This window comes from Melitaea cinxia, chromosome Z (genome assembly GCF_905220565.1).
Source record: "Melitaea cinxia chromosome Z, ilMelCinx1.1, whole genome shotgun sequence".
NCBI lineage: Eukaryota > Metazoa > Arthropoda > Insecta > Lepidoptera > Nymphalidae > Melitaea > Melitaea cinxia.
Window position 1 is genome coordinate 13,213,536 of NC_059424.1, and position 21,036 is coordinate 13,234,571.

Sequence of the window (21,036 nt, forward strand, 5' to 3'; positions counted from 1 at the left end):
AATAGCAATATATGATGATAAGACGTAATGTCATATCTTTATGTATCTTTTTCGCTGTTAAAGATGCATCATTAATATATGGCAGAAAGCTTTTTATACGAAATAAATTTCTAAACGCACGCATATTTGACAACCAATATATATGTCAATTCTTTTTCATTGCTGACATTAATTTAAATTCTTAAAATCTAAAATACGCCTTTATCCGAATATTGTAGGTATATCTTGTCGATTCGAAACCTTTATTTAAATACGATCTTTAATTTGAGGGGAGAGTTTACCGGGATAAACATTAAATGCTTGACAGTTACGAAACCCATGAACATTTTGTATTTGAATGTTTTTCCTTTATTTTATTGTTTTGTTAATTTCCCAATATTTCTAATTGTTTATTCTGCTATTCGGGACGGAGACAAATAAAACAAATCAAAAACCATAAAAATCGGTACAGGCGTTCTCGAGTCATACGTGTTCAAACAAACCCGACTTTGTTTTATATACTCATATTGAAGATGCCTTTGTTTTGTCTCAGTACACCTAATAAGTTTTTTTTTCAGTGTCCATCGATTCAAATTCCATTCAAAGGTTTCCTGGAAGATATTGCTTTATGCGATAAGGCCGGCGTTTGTAGTTTTTCTGTTATTAAGATTTTTTTTGTAATTTATATTAAAAATGATTTTCAAAATAATATAAACACGATCTTAGAGTTACTTTTATCCTTTCTCAACATCTTAAACCATTTTTTTTGTACTTTCGCATCGCTAGGAATACAAAATAACACACACAAGAATCATCAAAATCGTACAAACTAGACAGACGAAAAAATAGTCAAGTAATATATAACTCAAAAAGTACTTGTCAGATGCACATGACAAGAACCATCTTTTGATAAAATAAAAATAAAAATTGGTTGTATGTAAAGTCGGTTTACGCACGATAGTTTTACGTGATAACGTCATAAAGAAATATTGATGAAAAGTTGCGTACTTTTATGAATTTAATTGAATTATTATCACTGAATCATTTCGTACTGTTGGCTCTGACGTCACGCGAGCGGAGACAAATGTGTCACAAGCCAACGCTTGGGCCGATCGTGCCTCTCTATCACTTGTTCCGCGCTCTCGCTTGCACGCTCAGGCTCAGACAGAACGTGACAAGATATCGTGCGTGCAGCCGGTGTTCATTGATTTATAAGACGATATCAGGTAAAAAATCATCAAAATCCGTCCACCCAGTAAAAATTCTACGCATATAAAAAAGAAGAAAAAAACAGTCAAATTAGAAACCTCCTTTTTTCAAGTTGGTTAAAAATAAAATTAATTTAGTTTTTATTTCATTATTCGTAACAATTTTTTGTTAGTTGGAATCACATAGCCATCCATGCCTCCTAAAAGAAAAAGTATCGAATAAAAAGATAAAAAAGATATAAAATAAAAACATAAAAAAAATATTAACAGAAAAATATTATTCAAAAAAATTATTAATAGAAAAATATTATTCACAAAACGAAAATGCGAAATGCCAAGGTAGTATGTGGACAAATGACAATCGAAGTGAGCACAAACATCTTTTTAAGAATTATAAAAAAGAAACAAGATTTTCCAAAAAGTAAGGAACAAATAGTTCAAAAATGTTACGAAGATGATGGCTTACGGAAGCGGGAAAAAAATACCGTTTTTGACGCTTGTTGCAACAAATTTTGGTATAATACCAAATTAATGCAGTTGAGCAAGTACTGTATAAACTACTCATTATTAGTTATTACGTACGTGATTTAAGTAACGTAATGTGCTTAGTAAAGACGATGCGTGACTACGCGATGGTGCCGTTATTCGGTCGCCTCCTCTAACGACCCTCGTAACGTGAATTATTACGATAATACATCATTTGAATAGAATATAATCCGAAGATTTGGACTACTACTACATAGTAAGAGTAAATCTATTCTTATGAAAGTGATACAGTAGCGGCCTACCTAAAGGACCTGACCATAGCCCGGAAAAATAATTATTTTAAAACGTTACTATTATATTTACATAGTTCATATTCATTGTGTGTTTTTTAGGGTTCCGTACCTCGAAAGGAAAAAAACGGAACCCTTATGGGATCATTTTGTTGTCCGTCTGTCTGTCAAGGTTTTTTTCAGGAACGCGTGCAGGTGTCAAGCTGAAATTCATACCAAGAACTCAAAACTACTGTCCCTTGGAGCTGTGAAAAAATCAAACTTCTGAGCCAACGCAATCAAAAGATAGAGCCGTTTACTCTGTAAACTTTCGACACTCGCAAGGAAATGAAAACCTACAGGGTACTTTCAGTGAACTTAGAATCTTGGAATCTGGTACGAAGCAATGTCTTATAGTAAAAATAAAGGAAAAATTGCGAAAAGCATAATTTTTCAGTTACATCATATAAGAAAAATATTTTTAGTAATTTTGTTTGAATGGAACCTCCTGTGCTCGAGTCCGACTCGCACTTGGCCGAGTTCTTTATTAACAAACGTACCGTAAAATCGTTTTATATTTGAAAGAAATTCGATATATTTACGATTATTTAGTAGTTATATTAATAGGTATTTTAGGTGTGGTTTTTTGTGGTGTTTATGATTTTCTTTAGAAGTCCTGAGTTTTGCCTTAATGGCCATTATTTAATTTAAAAAATTTGTTATACTTATTTTTTTTATTAAAATTAATTATGCCTGGCAACAAAATTCTTCTTGCGTTCTGTCGCACGCGCAGTCTTTGGTTTTGTCAAACGTCAAAGGATTGGTCGTAGTGTCATTCATTATTTTATTTTCGGTAATCCACTCGAGATGTGATCACCTAAAGTTTTTTTTTTTTTTGTTCGTTGGGCGTGAGACCATATTTCTTAAATTTTAATATTAATAATGGCGTCTCTATAAATATGACTGCCATCTTTATGAAAAATGCAATCGTCTTATCCGGTGAGATTTATATCTATTTTATCGGTTGATGTTTTTCTATTGGTTAAATAATTATTTCCTAATATTGTTTATTTTTATTCCGCAGCTTATTAAAAATTATTTAAATGTTTCATATTGATAACAAGATTACCCTCATTTGAACCCACATGCCTATGCTGTGGGTTTTTATATATTTTATTTTTGGGGTTTAGTTATTATAGATATAATTTCAACAATTAACAATACTGGAAGCATACTTATTCAAAACATATATTGATTCATGCCATCACTCTGTAATACTGTAAAGAATGGGATGTCGGTGAAGTTCATCATGATCCAAGAGATCTAATCATTGTGACGCTGGCAAACAGATGGACTCCCATCGACTATCGCCTATCACTGCAGGTGATATCCAGAGCATATCTCCAGTATTGTGCTATTTATTTTCAGTTATATTTAAATTTAAAGACTAAAAGTAGTTAATTGTGTATAATATATATATTAATTTTAAAAATAGCAAGTAGTGTAAGTGGTATAAATTTGATATTCTAAATTATTATTGAATCTGGTAAATGTTTCTTATTAGTTAAATTTAGTATATTAAATAACTGTTTGGAAAAATAATCTATTGTAGAACCACGCCTTCTTTTTTTTGTGTAGCTTAATACATTTCACCTTTTCTTTAGGTATAATAAATAATTAGTAAATCTGTGTTATGTATTTTTATTCTAAATGCATCATTCGTTTGTCGGAGTAATATGTCGGCACTCTATTTAAAATAAATTTTAGATATTTATTCCGTTCCAGGGTTTACAAGACCTCACGGCCCTGTGATACTAAATTTGAAATTGATATGTATGTTTCATAGCTAGTCCGGTCAAATTTTAATGATCCAACGGGAAGCGCTACAATGCCTATCCGAGAGTCGTTTATAAGCTGCCCAGACAGACTTCGTTGTCTAAAGTTAATAGTAACAATATATATATATAATAAAAATAATAAAAGCCTTATATTATTTCTTACAAGAAAAAAAATCTTAAAGTTATAAATCTAACTTAATCCTAAAATATATTACATGCTTGTTTGTAAGAACCCCTCCGCGGATGAAGGCCTCCTCCAAGGAATTCCAGCTTTCCCTGTCCTGAGCCGCTTGCAACCATCCTGAGCCCGCTACTTTTGTAATGTCATCAGTCCATCTAGTGAGCGGTCTTCCTCTGTGTCGTTTGCCACTTGGGCCTCTCCACCGTGTCACCCTTAGGGTCCAACACTCATCTGACAATCTTGCCACATGCCCCGCCCATTTCCATTTTTGCTTTAGAGCATGTTCTAGTGCATCGGTAGCTCTGGTTATGCTTCTTATCTCGGTGTGTCTTATCTTGTCAATTTTTCTGATCTTGAGCATGCTGCGTTCTAGGCCACGTTGACAAGTTCTAATTTTTCTTTTTGTTTTGTCTGTGTATTTCCAAGTTTGGCAGGCATACATCAGACACGGTATAAGACAGCTCGACATGATTTTAGTTTTAAGTTCGACTGACATATTACTTTTGAAAATTTCTTTTAAGCTCCAGTATTTGTTCCATGTATGCTGAATTCGCCTTTCAGTTTCTGAGCAGTTGTTGTCCTTATCGAAGCTTATTTGGTTACCTAAGTATACACATTTACTCGTGTAATTTAATTGTTCACTATCAACAAATATTGTCTGTTCGGTGGCGTTCGTCATTATCATTGTTTTGGATAGGTTCACCTCCAATCCTACCTTCTTGTTAGCTGAATTTAGTGCTTGTATCATGATTTGCAATTGCGAGCTTGATTCCGATAGGAGCACCAAGTCGTCAGCAAATCGGAGGTGGCTTAGGTATTTACCCTCAATGTGTATACCACTAGTATTCCAGTCCAGTTTTTCTTATAATTGACTCAAGGATGGCAATAAACAGCAACGGAGAGGTTGGGTCACCTTGTCTCACTCCTCTTTTGATGGGAAAACTTGGCCCGACTCTCTCCAGTTTGAGTCTACCCATATTGTTGTTATATGCTTTGTATTACCTGTATGTATCCCTTCGCTACCCCCTGCTCTATTAGTGCTTTCCAGATGCTTGAATGCGAAACGGTATCAAAGGCTTTTTTGTAGTCAATGTAGGCGATATACAGAGCTCGTTGTTTTTCTTGGTATTTTTCTATCGTTAATTCCAGAGTGTGAATATGGTCTACAGTCGAAAAACTCTTCCTAAATCCCGCTTGTTCTATGGCTTGTTCTGCTTCCAATGTGATACTTATTCTTTGGTTTATTAGAGAGGAGAATAGTTTGTATACACATGGTAGCAAGCTTATCGGTCTGTAGTTCACAACATCGCGTGGGTCGCCCTTTTTATAAATAAGTATGATATCCGACTGTGACCACTGAGTCGGTGTACTAGAATTTTCCAAAATGCGATTGAACAATTGAGTGAGCGGTAGGGTCAGAAGGAGGTTAGCTGATTTTATAGACTCGTTAGAAATGTTGTCAGAACCAGGGATTTTATTTATTTTAAGTCTATTTATTGCTTGTATAACTTCTGTTTCGGAGAAAGGCATACAATTTAATGGCATACAATTTATTGGTAATTTGTCTGACTGAAAGTTAATGCTATCGTCGATATTTTCGTAACCTTGAACGCTGTACAGTTTTTTGTAGAAGTCTGTTGCAATTGCTATAATATCATTACGATTATTTAGGGTATATATATATATAAATCTTGTGTCACGATGTATGTTGCCAATAAACTCCAAAACTACTGAACTGATTTCAGTCAAATTTCACATGTACCCGTATTTTGGTCTAACTTACTGGATAGGATAGTTATCATCTCAATTATTCGCTTATGTCGTGAATGTAAACGAATAAAATGTATCAATTAATTGTTTCTTAAGCAAGTGTTTATTTACTGTTTAGTTTTATTAAGTTCTCATAGATGGCGGTGTACGTTGATTCATCGATAAAATTCTTCAATATTGTTTGACATCTCATCTATCTCTATTTGTAATACACCCAATCGATGGAGCTGTGTTCTGTTTCTTAGAATATAAATTCTATTACTTTATTTCACGTAATGTTTATTTATGTTCACGATATAACCGTATTATTTTAATGGTTTGTGACTGATATTTAAGCATTATAAAGAATTAAGCATACAGACAGTGGAAAGCGACTTTGTTTTATACTATGTCATGATAACTGCCATTACAAATACCGCAGCAGTAAATGTTCCTTTTAGCTTGCTTAGCCAGTTTGTATAAGTATAGTCAAAATACTTGTCTATATCCTGAAACTACACATGTAACACCGCAAATGACGCGCAATACGCAACGCTACACCTGATGTTGTGAAAGAATGTCTTCCACACCATACAACTTGATTAATACAGCACAACCTTTCAAATAGTGCGATACTATTATAGTTGTCATTCTTTTGAACTCTTTAAGTTCGTTTAAGGATGTGTGTGTATATAATGCTCGAGATTTTTCTGAAAAAAAAAAAACCGACACGAAAAAGTTGATGTGGTGAGAGATCGTGGCAGGCGGCGGTCTCCTTCTGCGAAGAGGTGATGACGCAGAAGGCCGCGGAGCGGGCCAGGGAGAATGACGTCTCCGCTGACCCACTCCGGTGCAGACGTACGGGGGCAAGGAGGAGACGGTTTTCACACCTCATTCCCCCTCGTAATAGTGAGGTCGCTGACACACGGGCCGGACGACACGACCCCACATGCATAAGGGGTGGCCTTGTGAGCGAGGCCACCCCCACCATTGTGCCGGGCCCCGGAGCTTTTGTCCGGGCCTACCGCCGGGGCGAGGTAGCGAATGCTAACGCGACCCCATCTCGCCCCACCCAGGTGGACGACTGCTCACACGTGGTGGGTTTTTAGTCAGTAGGAGTCTGACGTAACCCTCTGGCGCCCCCGCGCCGGAAGGTATCCATGATGGATTTTCCCCACATAGAGACGATGGTAGATGAAGCTGACATATGCTAGTGTAAAGACCGCGTTAAAGAACATTCACAGATCATTTAAAGAAGGTAGCTGACAACGAATGTAAGTACGTACTACAGGCTCGGGATTATTGGTGCTTTAAAAGAGAAAGTTCCTTTTAAAAGTGGAAAGTATTTGACTGAATTGAATCCAATTATTATTGGCACGTTCTAAAGCTTAAAAAAAGACGTAAGAAAGTGACTCGTGTTCTAACATTAACACGAACAATGAGAGGATTACAAATAAAGGTGTAATTTCAATAGCTGGCGAAAAGAGCATGTTTAGCGTTTAAATACTATTATCAACTCAATCAAAATTAGATTTCAACATTAATACGAGTCAATAAGCTAGACCAAATATTATGGTTTACCAGTGAAAATGAAAACGAAATGACAAGAGCTTATAGCCAATTCATGAAATTATCTGAATATGACAATTATGTAAACATTACGAACATCGGCTCAGGATACCGTTGACTATTAATACCGCCCGACAATACACTTTCACTTTTTTTTTAATCAGTCATAAATAAATAAATAAAATTATTAACAATCCAAAATATCTATTAAGATCGTAGTCTGGTCTAGAGCATTATTGTCATTTTTGGGTTAAAATAATTATGAAAGTGTTAAAGATGTACTGATGAAATGTTACACAGGTATTTATGGTTTCTTTAAGAATGTATCTATATTTAAAATTCTAATTTCAAACCAATAACGACGTCAAAAATCTCGCTCTAGACCACACTACTGCCTTACAAGTTTGTGTGTATGTTAAAAAAGTATATTGTGACTATAATTGGTACTGGTGAGTCATGGGATTAACTCCATCAAATAAACAAATTCTTCAGCTTTTATATAAATACTAGCTGACCCGGCGAACTTCGTATCGCCTAACACAAACTTTATCGTATGGTATTAAAGTTCAAATTGACTTTTAAGTATTATCACAAATCTTTTGTATGAGAGTATAGAAAAGTGTTGTTTTTAGACTTTTTCAGGAAATTTAATTTTTTTTTTTTTTTAGAATTTTTCTCTCCGTAAGAACCATCCTCGTACTTCAAGGAACATTTTAAAAAAAGAATTAGCGAAATCGGTCCAACCGTTCTCGAGTTTTGCGCTTAGCAACACATTCAGCGACTCATTTTTATATTATAGAAATATGTATAGACAACCCTTAAGAAGAACGGAAATCTTTAAAACTGAAACTATATAGCACAATACCTAATGGCTATGGTCAAAGTTGAAAAATATATTTTTGATGAATGTTGTAAAGAAAATAAACATACAACACACGATGTTTATTATAATGCTGGTTGTGCATTAAACACGAAACTGTTATGATTTATGGATTAGGATTTGCCATCTTTCTTCCCTTATATTTTAATAATAAAGTATATATGTAATTATTTACTTCGTGGTTACGGCAGTAAAGAATATAGCTACCCTCTCTCTTCCCGTGGGTGTCGTAAGAAGCGACTAAGTATGGGCAAAACTCTTGCGCCATTTTTGGCGCAAACTTGGGGAGGCCTATGTCCAGCAGTGAACTGGTATATACTTTAGATATTTTTAATTAATGGTGTTATAGTTTGAATGTATTTTTATTGCAGTATCTACGGCAACATTAAAAATCTTAAGCTACATTAGGAATAACTTGATGTACTTTTGTAACTGCAATATATTGTATAAGAAAACAAAGCACCTGTCTTTCTTTCTCTCTAGGTCCCACTTCACTTCTTTCTTCTCTGAGTCTATCAACCTCTAATCCATTCTTATAAGTGTACTAGCGACCCGAGGCTTCGGGTGCAATGCTAATACTAAATATAAAATAAATATTTGCAATGTAAGCGCAATAAAAAGGTGTTTATTTACGATATCACATTAGAAGCCTCTAAAACTATCAGTGTTCCTCTACTATAATTTGGAATCACTCTATTTACTAAAGAAAGTAGTTCATAGATCTTAGCATGACAGCAGGAAGCGACTGTTTTATACTATGTAGTGATTATTACCTTTCTACAAAACTTTATTTTCTATCAGGTAACAAAAACAAAAGAATATTAAATATTTAAGTCAGATTTGAAATTCTTATAATGGATATTGAAAAGATTTTTTGAAACATTCAAAAATAAGTATATATTATGATTTTTAGTAAACTAGTGGTCGAAATTTGAACATAATTAATTGAAATTGAAATGTTCAAACAAACATTACTAAGTTTCTGTTGTCAAAGACTACTATAATAATAAACAAAAGAGTATAATTATGTGATGGGAATGTGTGTGTGTGTGTGTGTGTGTCAAATACATCTGTAATGTTTATTTTTAAATACAGTGTGTGTAATGTTTTTTTATTTATTTATTGAATGTATTTTTTTATACTCAAGCTTAAGAAAATATTAGCATTCTGCACGCTTTCTCTATCTAAACTATAAGTGTGCGAAATTCCATATTCCTCCGTCTGTACAATTTTTGTAAAAAGGGGTACAAAGTTTTTGCTTCACATATAATTTTTAATAAATGATAAAAAAAAAAGTATTGCACAATCTCAGTAAAACATCCCTGCTAGATAAAATAAAGAGTCTCATGAAACTGATACACTCCAATTACCATGCAATTTTTAATTAACCTATCATCTCTTATCGAGGAAATGAACAATTAAGCTGCTTGTACTGTCAAAAGTGATTCATTTTGTTATTTTTACTAGACTGTCAGAAGTTTTCTTTGGAAATATGTTTATTTTTTACATGTGCTTCAATTATTTGACTTCTTTAAAATTGGAATGGGGGTGACATTTAAAATAAATCTAAAGTTTTAATTTTTGAGCTCTAGAAGAGCGACTGTTTTATTTACAAAATACATTATACATGCACAAGAAGATATAAAGCACAATTACCTAATTAGTAAATAATATTCGCAATTGCAAAGAGGAACATATAAGTTTTATACAGAAATTCGCATTGCATTTTTTGCAGCATAATACAATAGTTTTTATTTGACTAAAGCACACCTAATATCTTCTACCATTCCTAACTTAGTAGAAATATTCATCATTCGTCATTAATTAATTATTCAGTTTAAAAAATAGATCGCACTGCAGGTTTTATGTTATGTCATAAATCTTGCCATTATAAATAATTTTATAAAAAAAAATTAATTATTTACTTTCAGTATAAGACAAGCAGTTAAACAACAATTTATTGAACTTCATATAGGTAATTAATGTCTATTTCATTATTAATTAAACTGGTGCACTAATAACTACGCACACTATTTTACATGTGAATTTCGGGTGATGTGGATATAAACAGTACACCTACATATTTAATCACTTTAAAACTAGCAAGGATCAAATAGCCGAGTAAGCTTTTTGAGTTAGGTTTTCATACATTTGTTTGAACCTTTCTATCTCATTAATTTATTATTGTTCTCGTAATATTAGAAACTGCCTTACAAATGCATATGCATCGATCCCTTTTCAAATTTCAGTATATATTTTTATGTTACAAACAATTTGTTTTTTCAAAGGTTTTTATCAGTCAGTAAATTTCGCCTATTGCATTCCACTGCTGGACATTGGCCTCCCCAAGTTCGTGCCATACATTCAGACAGATTTTTATATCTTTAATTAAATATATAACTAAATAATACAATAAAGTTGATTTATTCAGTTATATTAAATATAAAATAGTAACTTAAGCTGAGTATTATAAAATATAACAACAAATATTTTCAAAGTTTTTATTACTAGACATGTTTCATTTGATATATTAAAAACTGTTTACTGTACTCTGGCATAGTTAGAGCCAAACAATAAACAGTTGATTTAACAAATTGATTTTTGTAATACCTTCACATGCAAATTAATTATGTAATCATATTAAATTCTACTATAATCTTTTTTTTTTAAATAAACCGTTTACATATAAGAATTTTTCAAAAACAACCTTCCCAAAAAATATAAAAATTTACACATCATTAGCACAAATACGGCTTCTATGCCAAAGTCGTGTGCACACAAGCGTCAAATAAAGTTGTACTTTGCAATTACGAAGTTGCTTCAGTGTTGAACGTCTTACAAAATAAAAAAAAAACTTACTGACGAGAGTAATGCATTCCTTGTGAGATCGTGTGTGACAAAGCGTGAAATAATTAAGTGTATATAACTTCAACGTGAGGACTACCTAGAATACGATTCGGCGTCTTAAGAGTCATAATATTTATTTTAAAAAATCTTGATTCAGCTGTCACTGATTACGTCAGTAATAAGTGAAAACAACTAAAATTAGATTTGAACAAAAAACTTCTTTAGCCACCATACAACTTTCTTAAGTAACTAAAATTTAAGTTATACCAAAAAACTCAAAACTAACAAATTATCGATCTGAGATTCGCAGACTTGCTATACTCTTACCTTCCGATAATTCCAAGTCCAACTCTGCCAACTTATCTCTTATCTCGTCCGGCAACTTTGATATATCAACACTTAAGTCAGCCATAGTGAAAAAGCACTTTTTCACATAAAACAAATAAAGTTAACGACAAAAGTCTAAGACACCATCGTGACATCGAGCCATCTTGAATTTTGGATACTCTCTGTTCAACACCAGCAAAACCAAAGTAGAACTACTGAACTGAGTCACACTCACATACCTATACCTACAGTACAAAACATCACTAGATGTCGCTTTTATGAAAAAATAAGTCTGTTTCCAATTACAAAAAAGTACAAATTCATAATTTACGGTAAAATTAGTTGTACAATATGTAATCAATTTCTAAATATATATCTTATATTAAATAATAAAACCTTTTCAAAATACAGTTAATACTTGAGTTTATTTTCCTGCTGCGCAAAATTATTTTAGGATTTTTTTTCATAAAGCAGTTACCAGCTACAAATTACAATGATACTAATAAATTATAAATAAAATTTCAAATATTAATAATTATGTTTATTTTAAATTTCTATATCATTAGTCATACAATCACGAAAAGCTAGAATAAAGATTATGATCGAATCGGTCATTTCAAAAACCTCTTAAGCCACATGTTTTTCGAACATCCTTTTTTGCTGAAAACGGTTCCTTAAATGTAGATGCGTATTCTTGGTAAAAATTATATACGTCAATACATTCCTTCCTTTTCCAATAATACCACGTGCAAGACGGTCATTGCATAAACAACATTATAGTCATCACAATCTAATAGTCCCGTTTTGACATTCGAGAAAGACCCTAGAATGTAACTGTACTAGTGAGTCATATAGTTAGTTACTTTATTATTTACATCACGATGACAGATGTCGGAATGGGCTGATTTCACGGTCTTTTTACACAGGTCAGGACACTACAGTGGTGGGGGTACGTTGCCTTAATTGTTAAAAGTCGCCAGAGGCATGAGTAGCATGACGATCATTTAGTGCATAAGACCGTGGTGCTGTGTAGTGATGTGCCAGATCGTTAAAAATGTATATCCGCGGATACGGATCCAGATACAGATTATTTGTGTCAAGATCCGCGGATACGGATACAGATACGGATTTTTATTTACTCACTCAGTCGGTGTCAGTGCGTGACCTGAAAACGATAGTTGACGTTACGCCCGCCGTAACGACGAACTTTAAAAAAAGGAGGAGATTCTCAATTCGCCTGTATTTTTTTATGTATCTACCTCAGAACTTTTTACGGAATGGACCGATTTCGATAACTCTTTTTTAATCAAAAGGTGGTGCATGTCTTGTAGTTTCAATTAAATTTAATCAATATAATGAGCAATCTTTGATGATGCGTATTTATGCAACGGTGCGTACACGCCGTTGTCGTCACTTATTTTTTCGTTAACGTTATTAGAAACTACTTCGGTTTGAACTATCATATAACGTACTGAGCTATATTATCCACTAGAGGAGTGGCAGTTTATTGTTTATAAATATATATATTTTTTTGATTATTGTTTTAATAGAAAGCTGATGTTTGTCTTGTGGTCCCATTTAAATTTGATCGAGATCTGATTTTTCTCTCTGCTTCTTTTTGACTCTGATGATTGATTTGATCTGAAAGCAGTTACTTTAGTAATTGAAGTCGGTTTTTTTTTTGTTTGCAAGAAACAATTATTTAGCAATCACGTCCAGGAAACGTCGAGCATCTAAAAAGCTTAATAAACTGCGATAAAATCCAGAAAAGTCGTTTCAGTAATGTAAAAAGTTATTTGTTTTTCATTTTACTATATTTATAAAAATAAAGTCATAACTTTCTATGTGTAATAGTGCTCTTATAAGAAAGATGATTTAGTATCTTTGAGTTCAATACTATTAGTATAGTAACTTACTAGAATATATGTTTGGTATTAAAGGTGCCAAATATTGGATTTTAAAAAATAAAAAATACTCTGAATGGGATTTTTAGCGTGTTCGCGGACAGTATCATATCATCTCTGTTAATGAATGACAGAAAAATTTCATACGAATAGACTTGACGTTTTATATACGTCGTGCTGGCATTATATTAAATGTTATGAAGATTTTACGACAGAAACATCTTATCACGTCATCATTAACAAAACAATAAGCATGTTTTGTCATTAAAATTACAACGATTAATGTCTAATGCAGGAACTACTAAATGCAGAGATGCGGGTAGTTAGAGGGACGTATTGAACCATTGCTCGTGTGTGTAACGTTGTCGCAAAGTCCTAACTGTCCATCTTTTTGACAAACACAAATACTTGTTAAATATGACAGTAAATTTTAGAGTATTTGACATGTTGTGACACAAGGGTCACATATTAGAGTTTTTACTTTAAATTTCATCAGAAATGAACGTTCTGGCGTACCAGGTCGTATTTTTTCTAACGTCATGGTACGTTGCGCCATTATATGATAATCTTACATTCTGACGTACTATCACGTACTGTCCACGAAAGTGTTAATTATGCTATTTAAACACATTATCTAAGTTATTATGCAACATTTCACATCCTGTCAATTGATTATGTAAATTAATAAAAGATCTGTAAAAGATCCGCACAAAAAGTGACAGATACGGATACGGATTTCTTTTGGCCTGCAGATATCCGCGGATATGGATACGGATACGGATATCCGGAACAACACTAGTGCTGTGCAACAAAGACAGAATAGCAACAAGAGACATAAGTCTCTTTTTTTATCACACGACACGCAATTAAGTTTTAAAATATAGCCGATTACAGTGAAAAGTCAGTCAATATAAACAATACAATAAAACGTCACTCAATATAACCAATTACAATGAAGGTCGCCACCGCACAACGTGGTACCATTAAGCGATAGTCGTGACGTACAACAACGTACAGCAACGTTGAAGCGAACGAAAAGTCAGACATTATTGTACTAATCTCTCACCATTGAAATTCGGCTTAGTGTTCTGACCTATGCAATAAGACCGTGGACTATACAATTGTGATGACTCTAGTCAGTGACTTAAAAGGTTTTTGCATGCACTACTATATGGCAGGAGTAGTTTATGACTGAGTTGGACGCTTTTAAATTTATCACGAAGGTATTGCTAACAAAGGAGCCAATAAACTTTGTTCAATGTTGATGCATTATATAAAAAATAATATTGGGCCACATAGGTAATTAGTATCTTTATTCCAACGACTGCCCTGGTCAAAATAAAAATTATACTTTGTTGAGATTTATGTTAGCTTTAACTGACTTAAAAAATTTTTTTTAAAGTTTATCAATATTTTCCCATTCGTAGCCATTTGTTTTTACCAAATGTAATTGATTTTGGAGTCATAGAAAAAAATGTTTGAGCATGATCGTAGCTACGTCCCAATAGAATACATTGATTTGGTTTTGACTCAACATTTACAGTATTAGAGCTAAAAACTGAAGATGTTTTCGAATGTAAGAAATGTGTACAAAAACTTGTTTTTGAACTGAATCATATGAAAAAAAAGTCCCAAAAGACTAGAAAAAGTTATTCGCACCTTCGACATACATGAATTTTCAGTATGATTCAGATCGAAAATGAACTATCTTAGCCGAGGAAATATATTGATGGATTGATTAAACAGTTATTCTCATTAATAAATAATAAATCATAGTAAAAAAATACGCTTTTATCAATAAACCAAACTAAAAAGGAATAATCTTATTAAATTAGTGTATTGTCATCGGTCCTCGATAAGTCTACTAAGTTTAAAATAAAAATTTACGTGTGAAGTGTGTCAAAATGAAGTCCAAAGGAGTCAGAGGAGGAGTTTCAAATATACAAACATACAGATTAAGCTGATCAAAAGCGTGTAAATAAATCACAACTTCTGTTTTACTGCCACCAACCATAGCCTATGACTTGAAAGTGCCTATCAATAAAATAAAAAAATAACAACAACTGTCAACTGCAAATGTCGAAGATAATCCAGATGAGAATGATGAAGAATATGACTGTGTACCATAAAGATATTAAAATTTAACAAATTAATACATGAAAAATGTTAATAAGATTATATTTAAGTGTAATTCTCAATAATAATAAATAAAAAAAAAGATGATTACGATTGTTTTGGTTAAGTTATATACTACTTACCATATTTTTTGCTAAAACAACGTAAATCAAGAACTGTTTTGAGGCCTTTTTTCGTTATTTTTATTAACAAACTTTAAAATGCATTCTCTTTTTTAATTTTTATCACTCAAATACTAAATTAAATATAAAAAAGTCCTTTAAAACTCATTTAATTGTGTATGAAACAGTTTTTTATTGATTTCTGAAACATTATAATTAAGTGATTTTTGAGGTTTTTGAAATGACTGATTTGATTTTACTTTTATACAAGTTTGTAATGTCAAAGATGCATTTACGCTCTGGTCGATCAGATTAATTAATTAATTTTTGAAAAAGTGAAGCTAACTCGACATTTGAGTAGTTAAGATGTAGTTAAGATTTAGCTCAAGACCTATGAACTAACCCATTTGAAAAAGGCTAGCTACACATAAAAGCACGATATATGGGCCACATTAACTCACTGATAGAAACCTAACGCACCGTGTACTCATTCGTGATTCTCTCTTAAGACGTAATGATATCGAACCATTTTTTAAGAGACTTTTGATTGGTGATGAAAAGCTTTTCCCGCTGAGCAAAACCATTGATACGTACTCTCTACTGTAAACAGCTGAGAATTAGTCAGTAAATTAAGAATAAGCAGCCAGAATTGATCAACAGAAAAGATGGGGTTTGTCATCAAGACAACACTCCGACTACATAAGTCTTTAGTCATTCAACAAAAATTATGAAAGTTCGACTGCTAAGTCATGATGCATCCACCATATATCCCCGACCTTGCACTCCCAAATTTTCAACCGGTTTCGGTCTCTTCAGATTGGTTTAGGTAATTTCAAGTTAACATCGAGAGAGGACTGTCAAAACTACTTGTCACAGTTTTTTATTGATGAGTCCCAAATTTTCTATAGCAACGGAATTCTGTTTCTACCTACGAGATGGTGGCAAGTTTTTGAACAAAATGGTATATATGTATATATTATAATTTTATATATGTAAATTAATTTCGTAAGATGGTACCTTGAATTTGTTCAGGATTATGTCTACCTTTTCTTTATTATTTCGCGGGAAAATGCTTTTACGCACCCCGTCAACGAGGCCGGCGGGAGTGTCGGACTCCTGGTCAACCCAGACTTCCCACTAAAACCCAGCGGTGCCCTCATCGCCATAGCGGAGCGCCACGGAATCGCTTTAGCATGCTGCCGCGACGCCCCGACGGTTGGTCCGCCATGTGCGGGCCGCCTTCGTCTATAGAGCGCCCACGGGCACTGTGAGCGCTCTATCACACCGGCGGCGAGTGAGAGGAATAGTGGTGCCCTTCTTCCACTCTATTGCGAAGATTGAAGGAGCACATAGCAACGTCTCTTTCCCCCTGGTCGTCTCTTGCGGAGTGGGTTGGCGTGAGCGTCAGCCTCGCGCTGTCGCTCCAAGGCCTCCTTTAACGCCATGACCTCCTCGCAGGAGGTTACAGTCGACCAGCACCTCTCGCTACCCAGCATGCTTCGGACCACGCTCGGCAGTGACAGATTTTCGCCTATTATGGCCACCAGGGCGCAGCGCTGGGGTCCCCAAGCGACACAGTCCTCGAGAGTGTGACGCGCCGTATCACTTAGCTCACCACACACTTGATAGGTAAGGGTGGCCTCCCTACCCGCGATCTGATGCAAGTACTTACCGAAGCATCTGTGGTCAATAAGTACCTGTAAGATTATGTCTACCTAGGTCACACTATTCTACTAGGCTGAAATAACTTCGAGAAGCAAGCTGTAACGAGAATTAGGTTGAGTTTGTTGGCGTTGGGTAGGCTTCGACGAGTCTTCACTTCGAAGATTCCGCAATACTTAAAGATAAAAGTCTTTGAGCAATGCGTCTTGCCTTTTTAACATACGGTGCCAAGACGTGGACACTGGCGAGGGGACTAGTCTACAAGCTTAAACTTGCTCAACGTGCAATGGAACGGGCTCTACTTGGGGTTTCTTTCAAAGATATGATCATAGATGAAACTATCCGTATTGCCAAATACAGTGTGGGATGCACTTCGGCCCGCTGTACTAACTAACTGGGAAAGGCCTATGTCCAGCAATTTACTGTGACAGGCTGAAATGTGTAAGTTTGAATTTCTATATGAAATATGAAGAAAGCTTTTCCTCGGCCTAATATTTGCATATTAACTAAACCCTACAACTAGTTAGTTTGTTTTCATTGTTTTATTTGTGCCTAGCATAGACAAAACAACATTAAAATATGGTAACATTTATTTACGTAAAATCGGCCGCTAGGTGACGCTAGGTGTTTTCTTCTTCCCGTCATTCTTATCCTAGTTTTCTTTTTACTTTTAGTATTAAGGTAGTTGGCTGTAAATTTATTCTCGTAATGGCTGCCACGCTATAAGTGTAGGTTATTGGTTATGTCATGTTCAAAGTGTATTTAGACGGGTGTGTAAACCGAAAAACTCAACAAGTGTTTCAAACAATGATTGTATGAATACTGTAAAGTATCAATCTTCCTGAACCGTTTCTTCTTTCATGTTTCCTTTTTTGGCAATTAAGTTATGGACTCGGCGTTTGTGTACTGTATGTAATAAAAACATAATCTATGCAACGTAAAAAGTGGACATCGGTACCATATTGAGTGTCAAGTGTATTGAGGATAGTTAAAATGACGGATCCGAGAACGTCGTCAGCTCTTTTCAAGAGAGCCGAACAGTTGAAGAGATGGGAGGAATCTGATACTAATAAACAGTCATCGACGCCGAAACGCGCGTCTAGGATACAGTTTTCATCGGGTATCGTGTTTTTGGCGGCATGTACTGCTGGAGACAAGGATGAAGTGCAGAAATTATTAAAAATGGGCGCTGATATAAATACCGCTAACGTGGATGGTCTTACGGCTCTTCATCAGGTCAGTGAAACTTTTAATATTGCTTGTAAATGTTAGCATCAGCAAATGTTTGTTTGTCATCATAATACTTAATTTCCAATCTGTTTTCAGAAGATATTTCTTTATACTAATTAATAATTTAGGAATAAATGGTATTGTTGAAATATTTTACTTCAGCATAATTATCGAGTTAACTCTCTGCCCCATACTGAACACAGAAATTACTTGTAACTGTAAATTAGTATATAAAATTAATAAGTAGTTAGAAAACTAGGTGTGATTTCTGAATGCTGATACAAATCTAAACAAAATAATGTTATACCAAATTCGAATATACAGATATATTCCATTTCATTTAATTAAAGTAGACATTAACATAAGAAAATGTATAAAATTATATTTTATAGTGCAAACATTGCTATTTAATTTTTCTGCATTTTTTGTGTATTTATATTAATTTGTATTAAATTTGCTAAAGAATTTGTTAATTATAGTTTGGCCATATTTTAATATTTAATATATGTACATACAACAATGTATGCATTAAAACAAATACGTACTGATTTAATTTTTCACTGCATTATTATTTAAAGACTTAGTTAAATTCCTTTATATGTTAAAATCTTATATGTATATAGGATATTTTTTTGTCCTGCTGAGATATTAGCAAGTTACTAGTTTTTTTATAGATTAGCTAGGACTGAGTGTTTATAAGTTACTAGCTAAAACCGGCAAACGTTGTTATGCCAACAAACGCTAAAAAAAAGTCATTGTTGGTAGAAGAGTTTAGAAGGGTGGGCCATCCTTATAACTTAACTGAGGTAGGGCACAGCAGGAATTTCCTGCTCAAAATATGGAGCAGCCCGACTGGGGTAGTACCTCGACCTTACAGAAGACCACAGCAAAATAATACTGTTTTCAAGCAGTATTGTGTTCCTGTTGGTGAGTATGGTGACCAGAGCTCCTGGGGGGATTGGGAATTGGGTCGGCAACGCGCTTGCGATGCTTCTGGTGTTGCAGGTGTCTATAAGCTACGGCAATCGCTTACCATCAGGTGAGCCATACGCTTGTTTGCCGACCTAGTGACATAAAAAAAAAACAAAAAAAAAACTTAGGAGCTTAAAAAAATAGTTAATTACCGATTCTCAGACCGACAGATGCTAATATGCACAGACAGATGTAAATATGCACAATTTTTTTTATAAGAATCGGTCAAGCCGTTTCGGAGGAGTTTTACCTCGTACACTGTAACACGAGAATTTTATATAGGTATTGGATATATTATCTGAAAAGGCCGTTAAATTGTATTAGAGAAACTTCATTTCTAAAGCAAATAGAGGTTTATTTACATGAGTTTTACATAACTTTTATAGAACTATTATTAATTAATGTGTTTTTATAAGTTATTGTATTGTTTATTTATATCCAAATACGTTTTTCTACTTAAAATAATAATTATTATAGACATGACATTTGGACATGTTTTGTGAAATGGTATTATTAAAATGATCTTGAGCCAAGAAAGTAAAACAATCATTGTTATTCTAAAATTTATAGCTAATAATAAACATATTATTTATATTATAGCCATTAATTTTATGAATATTAATATTAATGATACATAATTTACTTGTCTTTATTTTGCTTGAATAGATGTCGTCCATTATATAGATTTGCGATGGATTAGGTCTGGATAGATAAATTTTGGTGTGATTGAGGATTTTTTGAGGGGAAACCCTCGAAAGTCGTAGTGACAACTAGTGCGTTTGTTAATTTTTTTCGTTTACTTACATTGTATTATTTGTTTATGTAATTGAAGTCAGTTTTTTTTCGATTGCGAGCAAATACAATTATTAAGTGCTATAAAAGATGTAAATAAATATTTACGAGTTTTAAATCACTACATAGCATAAAACAAAGTCGCTTGCCGCTGTCTGTATGCTTAGATCTTTAAAACTAATTTATTTAGTAAATAGAGTGATTCCACAGGAAGGTTTATATGTATAATACATGCATAATATAGTAGAGTAAAAATGATAGTTTTAGAGGTTTCTTATGTGATGTTGTACACAAACGCATTTTTCTGTGCTTACATTGCAATATTTATTTTATGTTTTACATTTACGATCAGCATTGCACCCATGCGATGTCTTTGCGGGTTGCTTGTATATAATAAATAGCAAGAATTAGCCAAAATCATATATCACATATTTTTATTTGATGGAAATTAATAACATAGTACTTAGTAAGTAGTAAGACGATTAAAGTTCCTTCTCATTCGGAAAACAATATCTCTGAGTTATTACTGTCATGTTTATTTATTACACAGCTTGTGTTTCGTATCTGGCAAGGGAGTTTTGAGTTTTTGTTGAAAATCTTGTGTATATTTTTAATAACACTTCCAATTCTTGCTTATCTTCATAATTTAGTTGGAGCGAAGCAACACGGTAGAAAAGTTTGTTTGTTGTTAAATTTTATAGCCAGATCAGGTTATTACAGTATAATGCTGAACATAGAGCTTCCCAAGTTTGTGGCAGACATATGGTTTTCTGCAATGCTCATCCAGCCTACACCGGCAATCCTAAATTTTATAATACTTGATTGCTATATCTTTTAAATTTTTGATCATAATTTTTCAATTATGACAAAATTTATAAAATTTATAATTTATAAAATATTACATTA

General features: G+C 33.5%; 2 protein-coding genes across 2 annotated transcripts in view; one reads left to right on the forward strand and one right to left on the reverse strand.

Moving 5' to 3' along the window:
- LOC123668348 (disco-interacting protein 2) overlaps positions 1 to 11,568 on the reverse strand; it is an 86,812-nt gene extending 75,244 nt beyond the window's left edge. The window contains exon 1 of the mRNA XM_045602088.1: positions 11,334 to 11,568. Coding sequence (XP_045458044.1) covers positions 11,334 to 11,418 — 85 coding nt within the window. The 5' untranslated portion in view covers positions 11,419 to 11,568. The remainder of the gene's footprint in view (positions 1 to 11,333) is intronic.
- Positions 11,569 to 17,962: 6,394 nt separating this feature from the next.
- LOC123668819 (protein phosphatase 1 regulatory subunit 12C) overlaps positions 17,963 to 21,036 on the forward strand; it is a 57,974-nt gene continuing 54,900 nt past the window's right edge. Inside the window, exon 1 of the mRNA XM_045602512.1 lies at positions 17,963 to 18,372. Within this exon, the coding sequence (XP_045458468.1) occupies positions 18,130 to 18,372 (243 nt within the window). The 5' untranslated portion in view covers positions 17,963 to 18,129. The remainder of the gene's footprint in view (positions 18,373 to 21,036) is intronic.